The sequence below is a fragment of the Glandiceps talaboti genome, chromosome 23 (assembly GCF_964340395.1).
Source record: "Glandiceps talaboti chromosome 23, keGlaTala1.1, whole genome shotgun sequence".
Classification (NCBI taxonomy): Eukaryota; Metazoa; Hemichordata; class Enteropneusta; family Spengelidae; genus Glandiceps; species Glandiceps talaboti.
Window position 1 is genome coordinate 8,147,424 of NC_135571.1, and position 27,505 is coordinate 8,174,928.

Genomic DNA, 27,505 nt, shown 5'->3' on the forward strand with positions numbered 1-27,505 from the left:
GCTCAACGGTTCAGTTGAAATGTCAAACGAACTATATAATATTGATAAAATATATTATGACATTTATTTACAAATAGACAACTTTATCATCTTTAAAAGTATGTATGTATGTATGTATGTATGTATGTATGTATGTATGTATGTATGTATGTATGTATGTATGTATGTATGTATGTATGTAGAAAGAAATGCATATGGAACTTGTAAGTCAGTCCGTATAAATTGATGTAAAATCCGACGTTTCGAATAAATAATCTTTTTCAAGGTGTTATCAGCGAGCTATAGACATATATGTATGTATGTATGTATGTATGTATGTATGTATGTATGTATGTATGTATGTATATGTATGTATGTATGTGTATGTATGTATGTATGTACGTACGTACGTGTGTGTAGGTAGGAAGGTAATAATAAGTGTAATACATAAATATGATTATACTACATAATATATAATATATAATATATATGCGACGTATATAACCTAAAATTGTTATAACAGCAGTGATTAATGTGAAATATTATCTGATATAAAATACACGTTGGTCAAATGAATGTCTATAAATTTTAAAATGTCAAGAAGGATTTATAAAGACAGATGTACATGAATGTACTTGTAAATCGATTTACCAAATAGAAAGATTTGTTAGTTCATCTTCTTATTGAAGTAATGTCAAACACCCACGCATGCACGCACGCACGTATGTATGCACACACATTTATTAGAATGATTTCTGTTGACGATGTCCTTTCGCATTTATTTTGATATGTTGTCTTGCTTTGCTATCTGCACGTCCCAAAAGGATGAAGAATTTCCATCAACGGTGTTGTGTCATGTTGGCCTTTCTCTTCAAGTGCATGAAGCGTCAGTGTGATCCTATGAAATAATGACAGAGTGTATAATTTAACATAATCCATTGACATACAACGCGTTATAGATACTGTTTACTATCTCTGTTTGATACAACCACGCAGAAACCAATAAGAAACTGCCTTTGCTACACTTTGAGATAACATGATAACAACTTGTTTTTGCTGTAACATGACACAGACATGCGGGCGCCAATGTTTTGGTGCCTGTAGTTGCATTTGATGTCTGCATGGTGTTACATTATATCATTTCATTTAGATACATTGTAGCAAGAAACTGTATTCATTCAATGTTGTTATTTAGAGTGTAGCATTTATTTTTCTTGTTGATGTCTGTGTAGTTGTACCAAACAGAGCCAGTGAGCAGTAACCTGCAATGTGGTGTAATCGGAAGTGTTGAACTATTTCATAAAGGTGTTATGTATCTAAGGGGTAAACGATAAAAGCGGAAAGAGGCAGTAGCTATACTTAGTACTGAGGGTTTATGGCATGAGTTCACCACTTTGCAATCCAAGCAATCTAACTTGAAAGAGAACGTTGTATGACACCAATATTTACTTTCACGCCAGACTTTGTTCACCAAAGTAGGGGCTCGATTACCAATCTATACCTCTAAAAATATCAAATGATCGTACCTGTCTCCGCATGTCGGTTATCTCGTCCTGTGCTTGCCTATAAAGTTCTCTAAGTCGTTTGACTTCTTCCTCAGCCCTCACACAAGACCCACTGCTATGCTTGATTTGAATGGTCCCTTGTTCGGTGGCATAGTTTGTTTCCATGGTCAAACTAGTTCCGCCTGATGGATCTACTGAGTTTTTTGTATCCATTATCTATGGTAGAAAATATTATGATTTTCTTTTTTTTGAAGAAGTACCGAGGCAAAGGCGTTTTCACGTCAAACATTAATTTAATATTTTAATTGATAAATGTCCTATACTAGTTTTGTACCTATTCCGTACAGCCCATTTTATGTAAGTGTTCACTGGCTCTGTTTGTTACAAGAATGCACATTCACAATTGTAAGATTACAATTTCTTGCTACATTTTGTCTAAAATGTAATAAGCAATTAAAACGTACTGCCACTATATGCAGACATGCAGGCGTCGAAGTAAATGTTTTGATGTCTGCATTTTCATTTTTCCATGGTGGCATGTTAGTTCATTTCATTTAGACAAACTGTTGCTCTTGCTATCAAGGTAGCATATGCACATGCACATTATAACAGTTTCTGTAATATTGGGTTCTGCGTGGTTGCAACAAACAGAGCTAGTAAACATTTACATGAAATGGGCTGTAGAAAACAAATTGACGTCTACAAAGTACAAGGGATGTCAAACTACATTTTTTCGATCTTTATTTTGAAGATCATAAAAAACTTACAATTTACAAGAAAACCCCCGGCGATTTTAAAGGATATAAAAATACATATATATTTCTAGTTTATCCTCATTTGAATATCCTACGAGCTGAGTTGCTTCCCACACTTTTGTGTTATTATATTCTGTAGCCTTATCATAAAAAGAAAATTGTCCTTACCTTTGGCACAAAGACTATACATAGGGTTATTGTGGTACAGAAGGTGACTGACATGACCACTATCGCGTATCGGATATCCAACATTTCCAACGGTATAATAAATGCTGTAGGAACACCAACCATACATAGCACCATTATGTTATACACAGCCACTCCAATTTGGCGGGAATCGTTGAGGTGGGCATAACGAACGTTCCTCGTCTCCCAAGCTAGGAAACACCCCAACAGCAGTATGATGCCCTTGTAGCCGTACATAAGACCAACCCATAACGATTCGTACTTGGAGATACACAATTCTATTGTTGGTATTATGCTTATGTCAACGAGTCCGTCTGATGAACCCTGGAAAATATTAATTGACAATCATACATCAGTTGAACGTCAAATGTATCATAAAATATAGGACAGAACTTTCTATAACATTGTAACGGCAAAAAACCTATATGTAAGATTTAATTGACTTGAATTAACTTACCCGACTTGGCAGTTCCACCATTTCCATGTGTAAGGGGTCTATAGTGACCCATAATACCAAGACTAGCATGTCAACTAAGGTAAATAACCATACAATACCAAAAAGATGGGCGTCTTTTATTCGCTGTAAATATATAAGAAACTTCATTGATTGATATAAGTTATAGTAGTCATCAATACATACATCGTATGCATGCAGTAAAGTAAACACTAGACTGAATCTCACTGTATACCACGCCGTGTGTACACTTGACAACACCCCCACCCAACACACATACGCATTTCCCTGTCCATGTTTGTTTATGTCCCTGCCTCTATGTTTGTCTGTCACATATACCTTCATGTCTATCTCTATCTCTGTCAATGTCTGTCTGTCTGTCTGTCTGTCTGTCTGCCTGCCTGCCTGCCTGTCTGTCTGTCTGTATGTCTGTCTGTCTGTCTGTCTGTCTGTCTGTCTGTCTGTCTGTCTGTCTGTCTGTCTGTCTGTCTGTCTGTCTGTCTGTCTATTTGTTTGCCTGCGTATCTTTGTTTTACGGTTTTGAACATTATTCGCAAAATCGACATTTTTTTCTGTGAAGAAATACTCACAATACTTTTAACTTTCTTATTTGTAAATATTTTATGTATTCTCCACGTCTTGCTGAACATAGCACCAAAACCTATTACAAAGCCGAGAGATAGAAACCATACACGAATCTGAAACAGAAACATGAAAAGTGAATTTATTGACATTTGGATTACTGTGCAAAGCAAATTGTTCAACAAACTAAGATGAACAAAAACTAAAACTACCATTGTAACATGTTAGTAGAGACTATTACAGGACTTTGGTGTCATTACACTCACAGTCATTTCTGATAGCGAGTTTTTCTATTTCGTTTACTCAAGTAAGGGTCTTCTATTTCAATCTTTACGCTGTAACGTTGATTTTTCAGCAAATTCAGAAAAAAACAACTGAACTAAGAGTGCATGTAGTAATCAAAGGTGAAATGTTAGAATGCATGGCCATCTTCGAATCAGCATTTTGTCAGTTTGAGCAGTGCTGAAACAGCATGTTTACGGATGGCTAACGTTATTAAGTGATTTTTGAACCACGAGTGTGCCAATCAGCATAATTCGAAACATGGTATTAGGGCCTATAGAGAAAATCAATACTATGCGCCTCATTTGCTACGACTACATGATTGTGTGCTTCCGAGTGAGTTGAAAAAGTAAAAATAGATTTTGTGTCATTAATAATTTTGTGAACAAAGTGTTGTACAGTTCTATATAGAAAGTAACATTGTTGAATCTATTGCAGAATTTTATCTAACCTGGCAAAGTAGAGAATTATTGTGTGCTCCCTCGACCTTTCCATCCATTCCAAACAGAACGATAGAGAAGTAGGTCAAGGCCGCTCCAACAATAATACCGGCATTAAGTTTAGGACTTGACATACGAATAACCCTTAAAGGAGAGAGAAAGAACATTATTAGACCCCATTGTTTGCATTTGAGCCGTTAGGAAGATATGCTGACATAGGGGTCCATGTCACTACGAGTCGGATACGAGTACTAATAATACCGTTGTGTCCACTGAATGAAGACAATGCTGGATAGTAAAATGAGTGTACCTGTTTTGTTGATGAAAATTGGGATAAATGAGAATGATTCTAAACGTCTGGATTCATTAATCGAGCACACGAGTTTGCCAATCTAACAGCCACTTAGTCCAAATGTCAGTCAGTCAGTCAGTCAGTCAGTCAGTCAGTCAGGCAGTCAGTCAGTCAGTCAGTCAGTCAGTCAATCAATCAGGCAGTCAGTCAGTCAGTCAGTCAGTCAGTCAGTCAGTCTTTCAGTCAGTCAATTAATCAGTCTGTTGTTGAACAGTCACAACTAACTTTGTTAAAGAACTACATCTAAATGAAAGTAAATCCCGCGTTTACCGTTTATCTCTGTTTATGACTGTGAAGGCCGCAAGGTAGATTACGAACACAAGTCCAAGAAATGCAAATCCACATGCGGTATAGAACAAAGCATCTGATATGACCAGGATTTCTTGTCTGATAAGAACTCGGTCATTAGGTTGGACACCCCCTGTATGAATTAACAACATAGAAGCATAATGAAGCTTTTAATATACATAACAATATATATCTATTATGGAGACTTGTTTCCGTTTTGATTCATTGTCAATGTCATGGGTGAGTGATTCTAAATCATAAGGGTTCACTGCTGTACGTATGGTATGATACTGTATGATATCATATGGTATGGTATGGTATGGTATGGTATGGTATGGCATGGTATGGTATGGTATGATACGTTACTTATTACTGTTACAGCTCCGAAATGAATACAAATTATTTACGACCGTCGATGAATAATATAAACAGATTGACTGATAGACATGAGTGATATACAACCTACATGGCATCAACTGGTTAAATAATAACAGTTATTTAAGTGGTTAAAACGGAAGTGTTAAAGTAAATTTTGATTTTCTATTTTCCTACCTCTCCAGCTGATAGGTGAGTCCCAGTAAAACCCCTCAGGTTCACGATTACCTCGATAGACGTACTCCGTTTCTATTAAAGGGATGAAAAGCAAAGAATGAATGGCAACAACAATGTCAACACCGAAGGCAATATTTTCAGTTTCTTGGCGTTCATGTTACAACCCTTGCAACTATTGTATAAACATTCTGCTGATCACAACGTTATTTTATCAGCGGTGGACGGTTAAAACTGGTTTTGTTGGTGCCGGAAAGGCTCATACTTATCGCACTATCAAACTGATATACGCTAATACAAAATAACATTCGGTGCCTCTGATGCAGGTTCGTGCCATGCTTGTACCATTGGCATTATACAAAATGACTAACTTTCACAGACATAAATAAACTGATAAAAGAGTTGTGTGAATTTAACCGGCCATTGTTCTTGTATTGATCAATGTATGTCAGTTGCTCGTGTGATAAGGAGAAGGCTTTTCGGCGCCTTCAAAGCCAGTTTAAATCGTCTACCACTGCTAAAATTAACATTGCAGTTTCTGCGGGGTTGTTTGAAATAGTCAGTGAACACTAACCTAGATAGTCTAGATGAATATACCTAGATACGTCTAACACAATCAAAATTTGATAGGGAGATAGTTTCACGGCATCAGCGTGTAATATCAAATTTATCTCTAAAGTTGTAAAAAATCAGAAATTATGGCTTTCACAAACCTTTAAATTGGTAAATCATTGCTTTCCCAACACGATCACCATTTTCATTGAAGGACACGTGACCCTAAAGCAAAATGTTAAAAAATCAGTAAATTTTGTCATTCTTACACACAAATTTTATGTAAAACTTTCCAGGAACAAAAAATAAATTGCTCATATTTTACAAACATGACAACTTAATTTCAATTAACTACATCTTGACTTCTTCTACACCCAAATCACTCTAGTCTCTCCTTCAGATGTCTTTTCTGAAATAGTCTAGAGGGTATCCGTGCGCGTGCTTTCAAATCTATTCCCCCGTCTAGCTAAATTGTGATCCTGAGATGAAATTTCGAAGTCAATCAAAGCCACTCACACACGATCATTAGCATCATGTCTTTGTTAATCAATCACAGAATTCTGTGCAACAACAAGCCAATGTTTCTTGGGGCAGTTTAATACATCATGTCCATATATGGTACATTTGTCAATTCTAACAGTTGGGCTTTACTCATTTGCATGAACAACCTTTATTATCAGTTGTCTTCATTTACTTCTCATCACACTCTCATGGAAGTATTGTTAAATTGTTAAAAGTGGACACATACAAAAAGTAGCGTGAGGCTCTTTTAGCACAAACAGCCTTCAATTAATAAACAGTTATCTCTGTTCAAATGAATTTTGAGAAAAAGTTTATTTTCTGAAGAAATTATTTTACTTACCGACATACCAACAAAATTTGTTTCCTTCATTGCATTGTTGATGACATCCATTACTGATTTATTTTCATATGTAAAGTGTTCTAATCGCTTTCCAGGGGGAAGTCTGTTAGCTGTCGTATTCAAAGCCAATGCTATGGACCATACAGCATCATATACAAGGTTGGCAAAATAAGCAGGTAAAAGATCCAAATGTGAAGTCGCGTTAACGTACTCACTTTCAAATTCGTCTGGATTCTAATAGTATAAAAGAAACTCCTTTGGATGAGCTCATATACATACTCAACCCACATACATGCAGGGGAACAGAGAGAGCGTAAACAGTAAGCTTAGACCCGTTGGTGGAGGGTCTATGGTGTAAGCTATCATGTTTTCGTATACACGTAGAGCCTTCAAAACCGACATCAATTAATGTATAGAGACTGGTCTCCTTTATGAATGTATAGTTGTGGAGAGCTTCTGGAGAAAATGTATAAACATAGACAACAAATTGCATAGAATCAATGTACAGCTGCTGTGGAAGCGTATTATGCATGGGTATAGAATATATAAAATAATTGATGTATTTGATTTAATTTTGATGGTGGCGACGTTTGCCGTGTATAAAGCTAGAATTTTGGAAAGAGGAGACATAGAACAAATAATAAGAGATGAAATTTTTTATATCATTTATAAGAGTTTGCCAATGCTTTGTAAGCTGCTTGTGTGTAAGTAGCTCTCTCAAAGGGATATCAATAAAAAAAATAGATCAACTGATGTTTTAAAAAAAATGAGAAAATTAAAAAAACAGAAAATATTTCTCCTTCTATTTGATATAAAATTATGAACATGAAGAGTAGGAAACACTCATACATATATACAAATGAACTCTGACTTGACACCATGACTTGATCTCTTGTTATATCTACAGACTTACATATCCAAACGTAGTTGTTTCGCCATCTCCGACAAATGTGGCATTCATCACAATATATCCTTCTGCTGCCGTGAGTATTTCTTCCGTTGTGCAAGTAATTTCTTCAGACTCTGCTGCTTTGGTGACATTCCACCAATCCTTAGTCTTGCCCGCATTTGTAAAGATCCACACATATCGCGGGGAAAACATATTTTGCTTGTATGCCTATATTGCAGCACAATAGAAAAAAAGAATAACACTTGTCACAAGTATTTTCCTGCTTAATGAAGCGAAATATTAGGGAATTACCACTATACGAAAAGTCATATTTGACCATGTTTTTCCACCGGGGTAAATCTTGAACAGAGGATGTGTAAATGTGGCGAGTATGAGACGAAGTTCCACCTTTGACTTAATCCCCCCCCCCCACCCCGGCGATCTTGCCCCTGGTGGCTGTAGACAGTCAAACGTGGTACTTCGTCTCGTACTACCCGTGGAAAGAGATGGTGGTTAGGTGGGTCACAGGTAGGGTAAAGGTGGGTAAATTGAACTTTTCGTGGTGTATATTAATCTAATCTTTGCAATCTAGGTCTACAAGAATAAAGGTCATATTAGTGACGGCTTTGTATGTTATTACTCGTATTTCGGGTACCACAGGATCACTGACTTAGATGTGTTTTTTTTACTTAGAATGAAAAGAATAGAACTCCTGTATTATGTTCGAACGCTTACAACTTGTCTTGCGCATCGCATGCGACGATTGTCCAAGCCATAGACAGAAAGACATATGATAATCTGTCTGCTACACGGTTACCGAGGTCGATATTGACGCCATTTCATCTTTGATGACTCTTGAAAATTTCATTAAATTCTGACATTTTGATCGATCGAGACCCTGAAAGCATTTCATTGATACCACTTTCAGCCCATTTTCTAGCGCAGCATCATAAAAAAATGACTTGAAAGACCTTAATGACACTTAAGAAGCAATTTTGCGAACTAGGGGAAATAAAGGATTGAAGGATATGCTTTCTTCGTGATGTACACATCATATATTTCTTTCAAAACAGCTTCAATATATATATGTACTCAAAACTCAAGTCACAGTCCCCTGACGTTGTCAAGGAGCGTCCATTATGAGAAAACTGTTGACTGAAAAAATCTGTCGAAATAACCAATTAGGGTAAACTTTGTCAGAAATACGTTCATGAAAAGGTCTGCCCAACACATTTAAAATCATTTGCATAGGCAAAGTAATACGTAAACATATGTTTGTCACTTTCTCACATGTTGCAGCGTCTCCATGCATTAATATAAATGTTTTTACGAATTGCTTCTTGTACCAACAATAGCAAGCTTTTTAAAAAAACATTATTTTCCAATTGTTTGCAATTTATTGAGATACAAATATGGACATTTTTGCTGATTCGTATTGTGTTCATAGTTTCAACAGACAGCACAATGCTTAAATCATAACTACAGTCCCCTTTCTCATCTCTATGGCAACATAATCAAATCTCAAAACCACAACCGTTAGCACCGGTCACCTAATATAACAACATACACATCAACAGCCACATGAGAATTCTTTGAATTCTAAAAACAGCATACCTCACAGAACAGTTGTCTGTGTCTGTGGTCCTTAGCGAAGTCATAAGTAATTATAATACGGGCCCCTACGTCCTGTAAGATATGAAGAATATAATCACATTTAGAAAGATCTATAAATCTCACAGTGCCGAAGAATGTTGCTATCGCAAATCATTTTGATCATTTACAAATAAGAAAATTAGTTTTCATTCGGAAAGAGCATTACGGGAATTTGTACACACTCGGGGGACATTGTAAAGCACCGATGAAGGTAAGGAAAAGGCGCAATGACCAAAATGTAATCTCATCTAAGCCATTTCATTCAAGGTCAGTTTCAAAATACGACTTTCCTTAAATGCCTTTTCGAAAAAAAAACATCAAACAAATTAAATTTGACGTTGAGATGCCACATATGCATTCTTTCCTATAAAGATATTACTTGTAAATGCGATGGAAATCTGTGAATTCCATAACGTTTATCTTAATCAGTAAAAAACGTTTCATCAAAATCATAGAATTTATCAAGCTACCTTTAATCGCTGCATTTCTTCCTTTATGGAACCCGTCCAACCTTCGATAGTCAGCACTGTTATGTTTGTAGATTCAACCATATAATCCAATAGTTCTTGAGCTTCCTACAAACACATAAACAAACTTATGAGTAATGTATGTATGTATGTATGTATGTATGTATGTATGTATGTATGTATGTATGTATGTATGTATGTATGTATGTATGTATGTACAATTGTCATGAAGTAACTTTAAATCAGATTTCTTTTTAACACATACCGTGGAAAGCCCGGATGTATGTAATATAGCAACTTTGCTCCAACCGAAGTAATCCAACAATGCTATTCTAGATGGATTCAATGACGACTCTGGCATTCTAGTACGGTAGTAATGGGGAAATTTCTCCTTGTTGGAAAGTTCAGTTGAAACCGCCGAAAAGCCAACCTACGAAAAACAAAACAGCCAATAAGAATATTTATTCAAGTGTGTGGGTCGGTTATCCTATTATCAATATAAACAGTGAATAATTATTGTTTTTGAACACATAGATAAATCCCCATAACTGAAAATATAACAACTTTCAATGTATGGTATTTGAGCTACGCAGCCTCTTTCGATGTTTATTACTTATATAACAAACAGAAAATAACGCTGCCGTTGGTCACATCATGGGATAACAAGATGAATAGATATAAATATGTCATGAATGAAATTCTATAAGTACATATTTATTGATTGAAAATCTTCATTCCTTACACCAGGATGCTACGTTTTGTTTGGGGTCATATTGTAATGCTTTTGTAAGAATACAAACAACCTGCAGAAATGACACGTCTGTCTGTCTGTCTGTCTGTCTGTCTGTCTGTCTGTCCGCACGTCCTGCCCTTCTAGTTGTTAATTTATGGATCGTTGTGTGTATACTACCTATACCTGTATCAGATTCCAATACTTGGTGGTTTCAGCTAAGGCCAAAGTTTCTCCACCACCAGATGGTCCTAGCACCATTATCTTGTATGGTGGTATTTGCAATTGATGGATAAACTCTCGCATTGCACTGCCAGGAGTACCCTGTAAAGATAACGGTAAATGATAATACATACACAGTTCAGGGTTCTCCATGATTTAAAAAAATAAAGTGACGTCCTTATTTGCATATTAATTTGCATATCGTTAGCATATTTTCAGATCTTAACATTGAAGAATGAATTCTTTTTCAACGACAAACAGGCCTTAAATCAATTAAATTACTATTTTGAGAATGATCCATTTAAGCAAAATAGAATACACAAAAGTTTAACGAAAATCCTTCAGATTAACAATACAAAACATTTATCTTTTAAAATTCAGGAGGAAGTTTGAGGGTTACACGTTGGGGGGATGGTTTACACAGCTTAGGCAGCGATAGTTGTTCTTGGACAAGGTAAAACAAGTATGAACTCGCCATGATTGATACATTCACCTAGCCTGCTATCGGTTAGTTTTGAGTTGCTGGTTTCGCCTTGTTTTATTGCATGTTATTCATGAAAATAAACTAAAAACAGTCCATTTTCTTCTTTTTTGAAGTACATTTTTGATCTCCTTTTTATTTATACGAGTGGAATAAACATTTGTCAAAATCTGTCGGATATACAATTATTTTTTATGTGACGAATTTGGTCTATGAATTACCGAATACATTCAGAGCTCAAGTAGGTTACAAACATGGCCGACGTATCTTGTACAACCTACGTACAGCGTACTTGTGCTTTGACAATGATTACATCTCGATTCACATCCAAAATTCATCATTTAGGACAGTAATTCTAGCATGGAACTGTGCCGGTGTAGTTATAGTCTTTAAGAATAAGTATACATTTTAAGTTTTCAAAGACATTCGAAACAAAAATGGTGATGACATCATACGAGTATTACGCGTACGGACCGGAAGGAACACTACTCGGCCATGGTGCACTACCGTTCTGGACTTGTACTGGGTACTACCGGAGGATCGTTTACTGCACAGCTAGAAATCCACGGACAGGTTACTGGACATGCCTATAACAGATGTGTAAAACAAGTACTGCTACAAGGTCTGTAAATTTGTTAATATTTTATGTATAGCTGTATTCGCAGACGCCTAACAGGTCTGTTCGCAATTTATGACTGTATAGATTGCTGGGATCACTTGACTGAGAAAGATGTACGCAGATGTATATGTAGGGATATGTGTACACGTTCAGTTACAGGGTCTCTACATTTGTTCAGGAGTCAGGACTATTCACAGACATGTAACTTGTGTACGTATATGTTATTTGCCAAATACTGTTCCATATCTTGCTGCGAGAGGTAATTTTTGTCGTATAACGGAGAGCCGGAGGCGAGCCGTTATACCAGAAAAATTACCTCGAGCAGCAAGATGTGGAACAGTATTTGGCAAATAACATACTTATACGTCACCTGCGACTATGAATTCATTTTTGAATGTCTTAAAATGCGGTTTCATTTTAAAATAAAATCACTTCCGCGTTATACAGTTGAGCCGAGTATTATGCACCTCTCTGATAACTGCAATGCGGTTGTTTACATGTCAGCCATAACTTTATCATCCAATCAGAGTGCGCGTTTGCTCAGTAGTATGACGTAATGTTTACTATTTGCATATCACTCAGTGATATATTCAAACTTATAACCATCAGCTGAAACATTAGTGCGTCTTTGTTTTGCGTACTGTATTCCATTAAATGTACATAAATGTGGTATGCTTTGTTGTTCTAGTTAAGCAAAAACTGCACCCTCTGTGGTGGTAATTTTCATATCCATCATAAATTTAGGAATTCATGTTTACGATCGCGTGACGACCGTGCGTTCGCCGTCACTGGACTTTCGCCATTGTGAGTGGAATTTTTGACTATTTCCCTGTGACATGAAAAGTACAGTTCAAAGACATGTTACAATGTATACAACGGTGATATTTTGTTCGGTTGACAACAAATTTGGCATTGGAAATGCTGGTTATAGCTCGATCTCTAGTTGTCTGCTAGATTTGTTTACAATGGGACGTGCAGTGATCACGTGATACAACAAGCAACGTCTGTGTATCTACAGGGCTCTCGACCAATCAGAATGCGAGATTGGTGATAGGTGACGTATAAAGGTATTTATACAGACTTGTGTACAGGTGTGTATACATGTCTACATTTTTTAAGATAACTCACAAATGAGACAAGTAATGTAGACATGTAATGTGACCTTTGTACAGGAATGTATACGGTTAAGGATTTTTCTAAACAATTAGAGAGAGAGAGAGAGAGAGAGAGAGAGAGAGAGAGAGAGAGAGAGAGAGAGAGAGAGAGAGAGAGAGAGAGAGAGAGAGAGAGAGAGAGAGAGAGAGAGAGAGAGAGAGAGAGAGAGAGAGAGAGAGAGAGAGAGAGGTGAGAGGTGAGGGGGACAGAGACAAAAGAAGAGATGAAGAGACATACATACATACATACGAGAGGAGAACCAGACAGACAGACAGATAGATAAACAGGGATACACACATTGAGTGCAAGGTAAAGATAAAATAGAGGGGGGGGAGATCTAGAGGGAGGGGGGCGGTAAGAAGGGACGTAGTATTTACTGTGGCGTGTAACCGGAGTAGGAAACCAAGTCAATCTGATTCAACTAACCTGTGTATAACTTATCAGCATTTCAAGTTTATATCCAGGCAATATGTCCTTGTATTGGTTCACGTGATCTAAAGCTATTATGGCAGCTGGGTACCCTCCCTCTGCCCAGGATTTCTCGACTGTGAAGTAGCCAGCGATATATAGCGGAATGTTGTCAGTGGCTGAACCTGTGTAAAGTTATCACAATGATAGTAGTAAATAACTGTTAGTAACGTTTGTGCGAAGGGTATACATTTTCTTCATATTGAATGGGTCTTTCTGCTGTTTAAAATGTTCAATGAACTAAATGATGCAGTTTTGTATTTCCACATAAAAAATAATGTGAAACAACATATGTCAAGTACATTCTAGAAAAAAAAAATGTAAAAAGTGAGTGTAAGAGTATAAGAATATGTAACACGTGTGTGTAAGAGAATGAGAAGTGACAGTGAAACCTGCACAGGCCATAACTGGGATATTGTCCTATCGATCAGACAGTGAACATGTTATTTAGGAGTCTATTTTATCTCTAAGTAATATAATAATAAGTTGAAATTGTGGGTGCTGATTTTGGCTGCGCATCCAAACAAGTTTGATTGGAATTATTGCACGATACTTTGTAAAATACTACATAAATGTGTTTCCTCACAGGGAATTCAAGACATATCATGTTGAATAATTTTACGAGGAAGTCATTATATTTGAAAAACGTTTTTTAAAAAACCTTGCAGTTTCAGCTAGTGCAGTTTTAACAAAGTCGGTAAAATTCAGCAAACACTCGTAAAACACAAGCAATCACACTCTCTCAGCATGGCGATGCTTTAATACATGGGGAAGTTACTGGTAGGTTCTTAGATGTGACTTCGGGATTACCCATACTATTCTCAAATCACTTCCTGTACGTACAATAACAAACTTCTAACACATTTTGTGTTATCGTTTACTGTTTATTGCGTTACAGACACGGACTTTGTGTATGTTCTTTCGTACTTAAAAATGTGATACAGTTGTTTTAAAAATTAAAATCCAACATAAAGACCACAGTTTTCATCAATATGGTTAACCTGTACCTATGTATGCCTCAAGAATACTTGATAGGAAAAGAAAAAGGGTGTCCTAAGCAGAAAGTATTTTCCTCTCGGTCGTAAGGAGATGTAACTGAGTGGTTTAGCATTCATAGCCAAACTACTGATATCACTCTTTTGTGTAATTATGCATTTTCCTCCATGTTTTATAACTTGCTATCTTGTTGAATAACGGTGATACCTATATCACGAAGTCTAGATTACACTTAAACTAAGTTCTCAATACCATAACTAGATCAGATAAGTTTCAAGTAGAAAATCAATCAAATTTAAATATTAATGAAGGTAATACCATGTCCATGAATATTTCAATTCACATCGGCAATAGTAATGCAACTTTTGAGAGATACTCTCTATAGGGAAATACCTGGATTAGGTTCATCGACAATGGAATTCACGCAATTTCGAACGAATAATGTGCATATACAGAAAACGGGGAATTAGTTTATGAAAATAGGCCGATGAATGTCTGATAGTGGGATGAATACCTTAATGATACTCCAGCAAATAGATAGGGAGATGAATACATGAATGGTCTTCTAAATAGATGGTGGGCTGAATACCTCAATGATACTTAATTCCGGGGAGGATGTATAAAGTATCAGTCTGTGATTAGAAATTGCGCAAATTTACAAATTCTCTTTGAAATGTTGATACCTCATCTCAACAAACCATTAATCTACATGAAACATTATATGGAAGTATTCAAGTATATATTACAAATAGTTCTTAAAAGGTATGCAATTTCGCTTAGCTGTATATCTTGTCAATTACAACACACCTTATAAGTATAGAAAATAAAAAAAATTGTCTAATATTCGAGAATCCGTTTCAGTACGGATTATAAACGGATTAAACACAAAGCTAATCCACAAGATTAATTCATCGGCAATAAGTTATTATAAATTTCATCGACAGATTTGTGTATGAATATAGTTTTACAGCTCTGATGTCGATAACAATTATTGAGTGTACCCAAAGTGACGTCATTGAATCTTTCATTTGGGGTTCCTCAATAAGAGATAGTAATGTGATTAAACATCTTTCAGAAATTATAATATCATTCAGATAAAGTAAAAGTAATACGGAAGAATTTTCGAACCTGGCTCCATTTCCGTTTAATATAGTCTTCGATCTATACAGAAATTAATCATGCAGGAGGGTACAATCACCAAATCTGAACGCAAAATCTATAAACAGCATTAAAGGGCGGAGGTTGTCGGTGCGCATGTCTGAATAAAATGCATTGTCATTTGTTAGTTAGTTAGTTAGTTAGTTAGTTAGTTAGTTAGTTAGTTAGTTAGTTTGTTTGTTTGTTTGTTTGTTTGTTTGTTTGTTTGTTTGTTTGTTTATTTATTTGTTTGTTTGTTTAGAAACAACATGCAACGCGTTGGTATCATTATATAAGCTCTTAACCGCTTGATTTCAGACCACCCATGTTGAATTCAAATTATTTGCATGATTCCAGAGTTAAGTTTGGAAAAGTCTTCCATTGATTATGTAAATTGCTTCTCAGAAAAGTTTTGTTTGTGCGTCACTACTTACTTCTTAAGTTTTCGTAGGGAGGTACCTCGAGGCACGCGTATCCCGATTGGAAAATCGCTTCATTTTAATACCCCAACTCTCATTATTACTAAATGTGAAATGTTTCATCATCAATAAACATGGCAATGCGGCCTGTCCAATTAATATCATGAAATCCAGATCTTGTGGCGTATGTATAGAGTATATTGTTATCAATACTTTCGTAAAATATTAATCGAAACCTTTTTAAATCAAATTTGCTATCAATATACTACCTCCAGTTAAATTACTTTAGAATTCAATTTTAACAATTAAAAGACATAGTCAATAATCCGTATGCTCTAGGCAGTTGTTGGGATATATATTTACTGAACAAACTCATATATATATATGCGCATCACATCCGGGTACCAGTTCTTCTGCGAGTTCGAATTCTATCGCTTGAATTTCCGTTAGTCGTCTGAAGATCGCATTCAAGAGTGAAACTCTGAGTAACGGTTCCGTACCATAACTTGTGTATTTTGTGTATATGTGTGTGTGTGTGTGTGTGTGTGTGTGTGTGTCTGTCTGTCTGTCTGTCTGTCTGTCTGTCTGTCTGTGCCTGTGTGTGTGTGCCTGTGTGTGTGTGTGTGTGTGTTTGTTTGTTTGTTTGTTTGTTTGTTTGTTTGTTTGAAAAAATAAATAAATGATACTGAATAAATAATTGATTATACATATATAAGCTTAATGACATATTTTCTTATCCAACAATGTAACGTGTTATCATTAGTTTTGATAATTGAGTCTCTTCAAGCTTGTCATGTCATGGTTTTCATTAACACAGAAGAGAGTCATGTCTGTAATGTTCTCCTTGTAGACCTCATTGAAGATGAGTATTCGACTGGAAAAAACCCAAAGGATCACTTCAAAATGCCTAGGCCTTGAAAACATGGTTTTCACTTTCTGTAAATATCTTAGAGCGAAAATGTAATTTGAGTTTGACGACTGTCATATCTAACAATTTCTAAAGAGTTTTTTTTTTAAAAGTATAGCCAACATACAGATAGTGAAGAAACCAATTATTTTATTAGAGAGGGAAATTACAGCGTGGCTTACACTATCATAAATGCATTTAGAAGCTTTTAAATCATTTGAAAACATATTTTTCCGTCTTTGTGCTGCGAGTCTTTCTTCAGAGAGAAGTAAAATTGCTTTTTACGGTTGATATTTCATTCACCTTCTGGGTCTTTTTGTCTGACACGACAACAATTTAACATTGCTACATTTAATTTTTGGCTCAGCAAACATGTTATTGATATTACTACATTTTATCGTCTGGTTCAACAAATATCTTACTAGAATCGCCACGTTTTATCGTCTGACTTAACGAATATCTTGGTAATATTGATACATTTCATCGTCTGGCTCTACAAAGAGCTGTGAAACATTACAACACTTTATCGTCTGGCTATATCGTATTAAGACTGTTTCGTTTCATCGCCCGACGCTGAGGAAAATACATATGGCATAAAGGCCAATAGAACGATATTTTGTTTCTCGTCCTAGGGCAAATGCAAATGTGATGCGATGACGCGAAATTTTGGTGTGTTTGTTTGTTCGATTTACCATACTAACCGATAGGATTATACACAAAGAAAAAGGGGAAACCCAAAACGGATTATCAATGAATTCGATCCCTTTGTTACGGTGTCAGCGATGTACATATACCTATGATCAACGTCCTGTACACATGTGCATTGTAATCATATCAATTTTCTGTCGCGTTAACTTCGGATTTATGGGAAAAATAACACATTATTTCTTAGCCCAAGGGACATCATCTTGAATCACTTTGTAGTGTCAATACTCTTCTGTCGAAACAAAATTTTCTTTGTATTGTCAAAAAAGTGGAAATTCTGGTAGACTGAATAAAAACTAAACAAAAGAGAATATTACATAATCATTCGTGTTCAAGCTTAATCGAGTATGGCAAAACCAGTGATGTAGAACCCCCATTGTTGTGACGTAGAACGATCAGAAATAAATATATCCGGTATTTTCTCTTTAAACGTGTAGAACATGACTTGAGCATAGTATAATGACATTAACCGTTCATCAAAGCAGCCGTCCTTTTTATTAATCATAAATGCTTAAATGCATTTACATTGTAATATATATTAGGCAAAGCAATGTCTGGGAAATTGCAATTTATGTTGCCTGATATTTGAATTTTGATTAAAATCAAACAATTTACATACTTGTACGTCTATCTGTAGTTTTCTGCATCCACCATCAGGTCTATATATGCTGTGATGTTCCACACACTACGATTGCATGGAATTAGTATAACACAAATTATTACGTAATCATTTTTTAAAACAGATATTTCCTTGCAGCATGCTAATCTAACTGTAGTGATCTCACTGTGTGGATATATAATAACGCCGAACACGAATTTTTGTCACTTTGAACAACATTTTTGGCTTGACAAAGAATGAATTTTATGGGCATTGCTACATGTCAGGAAAAATCTTACAAACATTGCTACGATGTCATTGGGTAAACTATCATTATCCGTAGGCTAGTAGATTCGTACCAACATTATCATGTAACAGTCATCTAAGATATTGTTATCTTCTGCATGACGCCATTTTCTTTCCGGTGACGTCATTTCAATCGTAAGTATATATTTCGTATGGCCTTAACGTTTATGTTGAATAATTCCCTATCAGAAATTTCGATAAATTGTCACTGTACGATAGAATAATTTTGAAGTAACAACGTCATAGTTCCTTATGAAATAAAACTCTTGTTATATTGTGTCCAGATCTCAAAATGTCAATATCTCCCGTGAGGAGATATGCATCACGGATCACCAAAGGAATAATTTATATCAAGATCTCATTTATAATTGTACAATCGATTCTTATCATACCATATCTAAAAGTCGTAAAACTTTATTCGTGAAGTATTCATAAAAGGAGACCCCTGTAGTTCTTTACAACTCATCCTTGGCGCCATGGTACAATTGGCAATTGTGAATTACACTCATGGAATAGTGAGTCGTAGATCGTGTGGTTCGCCTTCAGCAGACAACATGATAACACCATTGTGACAAGAAACAGTGTCACTACGATGGTGCACGTTGAAACTACTCCCCGTGACGTTATGTAGAGAAATATATAGTCATGGTACTAACTTTATCCGATTCCTGTGGACCAAATAATGTTCAATTTGAGATTTTCATATTGTTTATTTTAAGAAAAACATTTCAGCAGACAAGGTAAATGACAGGGTGTGATTACACAGTGAGTGTGTTATCATTTACGATGAAACTTGTACTCTGTATATATCTAAGGAAATAGTGTGTATTTAGTCAACCGATTCGTGACTCACAATTAATGAAAATTTTGAGATTTAAATATATTGTGGTTACTTTTTCTAGGGAGTGCTCGTATATTTCTGTTCACAAGTTACAACCTTTCAGGTCATGAGCTTAAGACCTTCAGTTCGATATTTCGAATATTCGCCTTCAATAATTCATTTTTCCTAACTCGCAGGACATTAAGGTTTGACGTCATCTTTACTACCACTCTGAAGGTGAACAAACACAAATGAGTAAATTACATTAATTCTAAGCACAAATACGTCGTGGAATAATATTTTCAATTTACATACATAAGGTTCAGGAGCCGTGTCAGTAAATAATATTATGGTGGAATAATTCAATTTGACAACTATTTAAGTTTACCTTTTATGAATAACCTAATATAAGCATGGAAACACTTAGTGACGTCATAAAGTGTGCATAAATTGCTAATTTGAATAGCAAATTGCAGTGAATTTTAAAGTACAAGCAACCTTTAGGTTCTATCTGAAGTGTACTTTAAATTCAAGAGTGTTTGAGTTTTGTAATGAAACGTGAGCCTACTGTCACTTTATATTTTAAAGTATAATACATTTTATAACATCGTTTTCATATAGCTTTCAATGATTGGCTTGTATAGATCACGTGGTATGGACTTGACTCATAATGATTTTAATTTGCATATAGGGGCACTAGTCACATTCTAGTATGCGTAGGGCAGCATTCATGTAGCATGGATGCCTTGTCGGGGGTTTGTTTTGACTATGGAAAGATTATGTTATGTGTTATAAAAACTTCATTGACAAGCCTTGTTCAGGCGCTAATAAACCTCATATTACCCCTCTTCCTCTAATGGAGCGACTATTGCCCATGGCTTTCAACCTCGGGAAATCGTTGCAACTGCCCAAGAGGTGATAGATGTCTACTAGTGGCCCTAATAGACAGGCAATAAGTTTATAATATCATGGAATCAATTTTTCATGCAAACCTTTATTAACACAACATATTAAAGGTATGATAAATGAAAGCTGGGTTGACTGCCAGAGGGCCTGATGACAAATACGATATTTTCTTATCATTTATTGTACAGCACTAGGCAGTAATGATCCTAAGTCAAAGTTAAATCACGGGTTTCACCATTGGTGGATGGGATATGGTTTCACTGTTGTATATCTTTCTTTGCACGATCGGAGGGAACACAGCATATTATCGGAAAATTCCGATGGGGTTTTTCAGAAATTTATCATTTTTAGAAAATTACTAAGAATTTCTTCTTTTTACTGGGCCTTTTTGACTCTGAGTCATCTTTAATTCACGTTTTTACCTATTTATTTTTCACATTAAATGATGGCATTCTCGGAGATGAAAAATCACACATGGACACATGAAAAATCTCAAACACAGACGTTAGGTCATTTTGATGTCAACCCCTTCAAATTTATCATAGAATCCATCTATAGAGAAAATATTTACTAATATAGCATTTATGGAAACCATTACAATGTTGAACGAAACTGATAAAGAATAGCACAAATATCCAATATCTGTAATTTAGCAAGAATGTACAATAGAAAACTGACTGTACAATTAGTGAATCAAGCTAATTAATTGAGATTAGGGTTGGTGTTAGGGCTAGGCATAGCCTATATAGGTAAGACTCCCTAGAATAACGCTGATTTGTAATTCAACAATGAGTGGCCACTATTCTCATTCTGTATGAGACCATCTGTTTCAAATAAGAAATGGCTTACATTCGGAAGACATTGTCTACTCGTATGGCTGCCTTTTATTGAATTTACTAATGTTGATCGAAAATGTAAAAACCGCAATAAACTTACCCGTTTTATATTATATAATTGCATTAGGGAAAAGTGTTGATTTTATTTGGAATTTTGATAAAGAGTAGAAGTAATTACTGTAAAAGTGTTCGGAAAGGAACTATTGATATATTACAACATTTGCAATGGATAATTGAACTTGTTGTTATTGCTCAAAGAACTATTGAACCCATTAACGCTGGGCCTGGAATTCAGCAAAACCGATTTGGCTACTGTACAATACTATATACATAATATATTAGTGTCATTTTTAAGAAGTATATTCACCTGAAAAATGCAGTTGATGTTATGTATCAGTACATAGCGGGACTTCGGACAAAGAAGGGAAGGAAGCAATGAATTGGATTAATACCATTTGGTACAGATGTACGGAAATGTTGCGCAGTTTATCCTTTCATAAGAACAGTTTTATGGCCGCTTTACATTATAGTTCACAGTCATGTATACAAAAAGAGGCCATAAAAGTGTTTCTCTCAACCCATATAACTCACCGCATGCACGACGATAGTCGTATGTACTACTTTTAAATATGATTGATTGGTATTCTAATAATGATAGTCATTTATGGAGCGCTTTCCCACTCTGTGCTCAACGCGATTTACAATTATTACCCCTGCCATTGATCTATAGTGGCACACCGGCCCTTTCTTCCTCATCTACAACCCATTGCAGCCTTTATAAGCGCATAGGATAAAAGTATTCACTTTGCAACCTCTATCCTACCATGTCCCCTATTATACTGTTTTGATGACTGTGGCATAGTCGTGGTTCAAATCTTACCTAAGGACTTTAGCCGCCCCGAAACAAACAACAGCGATGTTGCTCGAACCTGCAATAATGACTCCATTATGCTCAATATCGTCGGTCTAAAATGTCGTTTTGTGGCCAAATAAGGCAAGTGTCGCTAGCTGCAAGTGCAACAGTCGGTTGTGGATTTTACCCTATCATGCTAGCAGGCATAATTTAGATTTCATCACTCATGCATACTCAGATTCACTCTGCCAAAAATGTGCAACGTCCCAATCGAATGGATTTAGCTGAATCAGAAAGACCTGTGCAAACTATATTTGTGGTGACTAATCAACTCTTGTTAGTAACCATAAACTCTTTGTAGATTATTGACACCATGTGTTTCATAAACATCAACTTTATATAATCTAAAGTTCCTAACTTCAAAATACTAATGATATTATTAAATTCAGGGCAATAACATTAGAAATTGTGGCGAAGAAAGAATTTGTGCGAAAAGCATACCTTCGTCGCATTATGAATTACGTAGATATGCATTTCCAGTTTTCATTGAATGTGTCAGCAACTTGCTGAAGTAACTGGATGATGGATATAATCACGTGGTAGGCATACATCACGTGATTGACACATGTAATGCTCTGACGTTAGGATCGAGGACTTTCAAATATAAAAGTATTATCAAATAGCACATCTGGCAAACAACTAGTTCCATTTATTTCACAACATCATAGTTAATTCCATGTGCCTTGAGGCGGGATTAACTTTCCAGTGTCAAATTTGACAAAAGCAAAAAAATGGCAATTTCCGTTTTTATCAATCATTCTCCATTAGGTGTTTACAAGATAAAACTGGTCGGTAATCCTCAACACTAGGAGGAGATTCAAAAGGTAAAACCTGCACATGGCTTTTACAATCTTGCTTTTCGATATTCTACTATGTATAACTTTTATTGCAGGTTAATATCTAGGAAAGCTTGATTTTCAATCAAGCTACTAATGTTGCCATGACAAATGCATCTTAACCTGTACATGACAATCTCGTTTTGGTAGCTCTTTGGGCTCCTCTTGATTAGAATTGGGAATCAAACTCAGACGTTATATATGGATTAACAAAGAAACTCTGACAGGCATATTGATACAAATCTCACCTGGTATCTCTCTATTTAATGAATAGAAAATTAAAAGTGAATCAATTTGTATCTGAGTCATAGATAAGTACGTCTTGAAAATAACTTCCTCTCCATGCCTACTCAGCCAGAGTAAGGGTTTGTGATACAATATTGGAATGTTATTGTAGGAAGGATTTTTAATCATCATTATGTGCAAAGTCTATTTATTCCCCTTTATCCAACCTGTATGGCACCCCTGATGTATGGTACCATCACCTCTGATCCTCTTGACCATCACCTCTGATCCTCCTGATCATCACCACTGATCCTCCTGACCATCACCTCTAATCCTCCTGACCATTACATGTGATCCTCCTGACCATCACCTCTGATCCTCCTGACCATCACCTCTAATCCTCCTGACCATCACCTCTGATCCTCTTGACCATCACCTCTGATCCTCCTGACCATTACATGTGATCCTCCTAACCATCACCTGTGTCTAATGGTAGGGATATAGGTCAATGGTGGAACCTTTTCTCATACTATCCACATTTACACCATCTCAGACAAGACTCTTCTGGACAGACAGAAATGATATTTCGTACAGTGTTGAACTGTCTTGAGTGATTCCTCTATCAAGTGTGATAGTTTTTACTAACATACCACATTCACGTTTGATGTATGATTCGCTAATATTGATCACATGAGAAATAACTATATGACTTACAATTTGTACCCATCTTAGGGAAAGTCAATTGTCTAATTCAAATCATTATAAAAATATAGCCTATTTCCCGTTCGTCTTATATAAGTGTAAGAACAATCTAAATGATAATTTTCACGAAACTTCACAGCTTACTTATCTTAAGTAACATCATTGAACTTTCACACTCTCTTCACATACTGGCATATACAGATATAATGAGTCATTACTCAATGACGTCATAGGGCTGTAATGACAATGTCAGTACCTGTGAGGGATATTCAGATGGTCATGTCACTAGGGTGTTCATATCCTTATCATTGGATGGAATGTTTAACACTTATACTCAAGATTACCACTTATCTTACACATACGTAACAATGACATAAAAGTGGTTATCAGACTGTTTTGTCAAGGAATATTTATAAATTATATATATAATATACACATTTTTTATATTCTCTGGTTACCAATGTACATGCACAGAATGGTATTTATACATGACTGGAATTTAGATATTCTGTTGTTGTTGTCATGATTGTCAAGTCAATGCCAGAAGCTAAGATGATCATACCCAACGTTTGTGTAACAATATGGAAACAGTGTGGAAAGAGTGTTGAACGTGAATGTCATCACTGTCAATGTCTGTCTGTCTGTCTGTCTGTCTGTCTGTCTGTCTGTCTGTCTGTCTGTCTGTCCTTTCGCTCATCTGTCTGTCCATCCGTCTGTTGGTCTGTATGCCCACCCGCTTGCTTACCCGCCCGTCTGTCCACCCTGCCTTTTTGTCTGACTACATGGCTGCCAGCCTGCCTGCCTATCAGCCCACTCAACCGCTCATCCACCCACCTGTCGATCGGTTCGTCTGTCCGCCAGTCTTTTTGTCAGTCAGAGTTGTCAGAACGTATATGTCTCATAGTGAATGTAATAATACAGGTAATTATAGAATAATCTTAATTTAAACCAGAATACGATACGACGTCAACAGAGTTCATCTCATTTCCTTGAGTATTCAATGGGTTATTTGAAAACTTGTGAATCAGGGAAGTTCACGAGTGCGAACGGAAATAAGCTTCAGCAGGGTACCAACATTGAAGCTTTGATCACTCTACTGTCGGTGTCATCTATTTATCTCTCTCTCTCTCTCTCTCTCTCTCTCTCTCTCTCTCTCTCTCTCTCTCTCTCTCTCTCTCTCTCTCTCTCTCTCTCTCTCTCTCTCTCTCTCTCTCTCTCTCTCTCTCTCTCTGACTGACTAAATGAAAGGAACGTACGTAAAAAATTCATCGTCGAAGCCTATTTCTCTAAACCAGAATAGGGAACGACATAAACAGAGTTCATCTCATTTCCGTCAATCGCATGTAGTAGAGTGGTTCATTTGAAAAGTAATCAGGAAAGTTTATGTGGGTGAATGGAAATAAGGTACGTTTTAACATTATCATGTTAGTGCTAGGTAAAAGATATAATGATTTGATGTTTTAAAAATGTTCACAAAGAGCAAAGTATCATATATCAGAAAATCAAGTCCCTGATACCAAACAAATGCCAGAGCTGGTAATGGAAAACATCTGATTCAGTACAAGTTACATTGAAACCTTTTAGTTAGGGGCTTATTTCTTGAGGCGGTCTTTCAATCATTTTAAAATCTACGAATTTGTAGAAAATGCACAAAAATAATTTGTTTGATGAATCAACTTTGTCCATTGCCTGACATTTGATACTATGTTAACTTTCTGAGAGAGTTTAAGACGACGCAATAGGGAACTTGCAATCCAAACTGAGCATGATCAGACGCAAAGGACTATGGGATTATCTATTTTTATCGTAATACCTAATCAGGAGCTACCGATATAATAAACCTCCCACAATGGTCAGGGCGACTTTGAATTGATCATTTGTGGTTAAAAACAATGTAACATTATTGTTTACAATACTATTTGATTAGTATTTATTATCACATTTCCCATGATGTAACATTCAACATGGCGGGTTTGCAAGTTCCATATTCGATAAAAAATGTATACCTGCTATCTGAAATGTTTGTCAGAAATATCGTCTTTCAATGCACAGAGGTTATAAGTAATCAATTGCATCCGTGCAATACAATGAATGAAAAAAAACCACCTAATCGAAATTGGATATCAATGTTGAAAGCAGGTCGTATATATGTATACAAGATACACATGAGCCGTTACACAGTGTTTCACGCCGATCATCAGACGACTGACGGTATAGTTGTATGAAGTTCCAAATTCAAAGTTCAAAAACTCCATCCCACGCAACATGGGCGCCACCATGGAAGATGGTCAACACATTTCTATTTTGATGTCACCACTTTGATATTAATGCTGGTATATGTATATATACCAGCATTAATATCAAAGTATATATATATATATATATTATATATATATATATATATATATATATATATATATATATATATATATATATATATATATATATATATATATATATATATATATACATATATATATTACGCTCTGCCACTGCGGTATAGAGCACTGTCTTAGCAGATTGATACTAGATTGATATATATATATATATATATATATATATATATATATATATATATATATATATATATATATATATATATATATATATATATATATATACGCAAACCATGCAATTCAATCTGATATATTACGAGAGGAGTGATTCAGTCTTTATCAATTGGTCTTCAGTCCGGCTAAATACGAACATGGTGAAGACAAACCCAGTCCCTTTGAAGAATTTATGCTAGAATTGTATGGTTTGAGATGATAGTAGTATTCATCAGTTTACAGTGCTAGTTCGTAATAACACATACGTATGTTATTCAACACTTCCAATACAGACGACGTGCTGTGAAATGGTTGTATATCGATTAAGTTGTATTATAGATTATACCGTCCTCAGAATACCCTATCTTTGTATTGATTATAAATCACAGATCGACTATATGCCTGTTATTTTCACACAACCTGACCCCCTTTTTCGCATTTGATCAGTTCCCTCAAGATCGTTGCATTGATCGTACACACGTTCTAATTTCCGCCAAGGGTGTTTGACATTTGCGGTTCATTAAAATGATTACATACGGAATAGGTAACGAGGACACTAATACGAGCAATATATAGCGGTAATTTTACTTCATTGAAAGACCTGTTTGTATCTAGCACTCACCAAATGTGCGCTATATATTCCACTACAAAAAAGAAACATGCAATTATTTTGCACTGAAAGGCGCAGTTGTGTCAAAAATTATTTTTAAAGATAAACATATTAATTAAGGTTTTTAATAATAGTCACTGACTTTTTTAACGAAGGGAGTTGGTGTACTAAAGATCCTTAATAGACGCAATTTGCTGGGTGAATTTATATAACGTTGCCACTTTAAATGAAATGAATAATGTACGTTATGCCTTGGGGAAAATTTTCCCTGAACATCTGTTCACAAAATATTTCCACATCTTGTCATACGAAAGCATGTTCCTGGTACTTTTGAAGTATTAAACGTACATTCGCCGTCTTGTTTTCAGATTCGCCGTCTTGTTTTCAAGGAATCGACAATCTCTTAGTTTTTTCAAAGCGTTAAAAAAGTATTCCGCGGCCATATTGGTTTCTAAAATGGATTAATTTCGAATTCATTTTGACTTCTATATCAAACATATGTATGGCGGTCCCCTAATTCTTTGTTGAACAACTAACAGTATGAGTTTAATATCTATTTTAGAACTGGAT

At 35.7% G+C, this 27,505-nt stretch overlaps 1 protein-coding gene across 1 annotated transcript; it reads right to left on the minus strand.

Annotated features, from left to right (window-relative positions):
* Positions 1-783: 783 nt before the first annotated feature.
* LOC144452675 (gamma-aminobutyric acid type B receptor subunit 2-like) lies at positions 784-14,284 on the minus strand. The gene is made up of 16 exons (XM_078143819.1): positions 14,281-14,284; positions 13,429-13,595; positions 10,712-10,849; positions 10,061-10,225; positions 9,290-9,361; positions 7,700-7,903; positions 6,787-7,020; positions 6,086-6,149; positions 5,376-5,447; positions 4,806-4,956; positions 4,195-4,327; positions 3,470-3,577; positions 2,883-3,005; positions 2,408-2,749; positions 1,471-1,700; positions 784-877 (listed from the first exon to the last, which is right to left on the minus strand). Exons 1-16 carry the CDS (start codon positions 14,282-14,284, stop codon positions 784-786), a joined length of 2,301 nt encoding a protein of 766 aa, XP_077999945.1.
* Positions 14,285-27,505: the final 13,221 nt, after the last annotated feature.

What these genes read in the sequence shown, in the direction of transcription:
- LOC144452675 (XM_078143819.1), bottom strand. An exon ending in ATAAGAAAGTTAAAAGTATT is followed by an intron (nt 3,006 to 3,469) that starts GTGAGTATTTCT and finishes ATATATTTACAG; the next exon opens with CGAATAAAAGACGCCCATCT. An exon ending in TGGTGGAACTGCCAAGTCGG is followed by an intron (nt 2,750 to 2,882) that starts GTAAGTTAATTC and finishes AATATTTTCCAG; the next exon opens with GGTTCATCAGACGGACTCGT.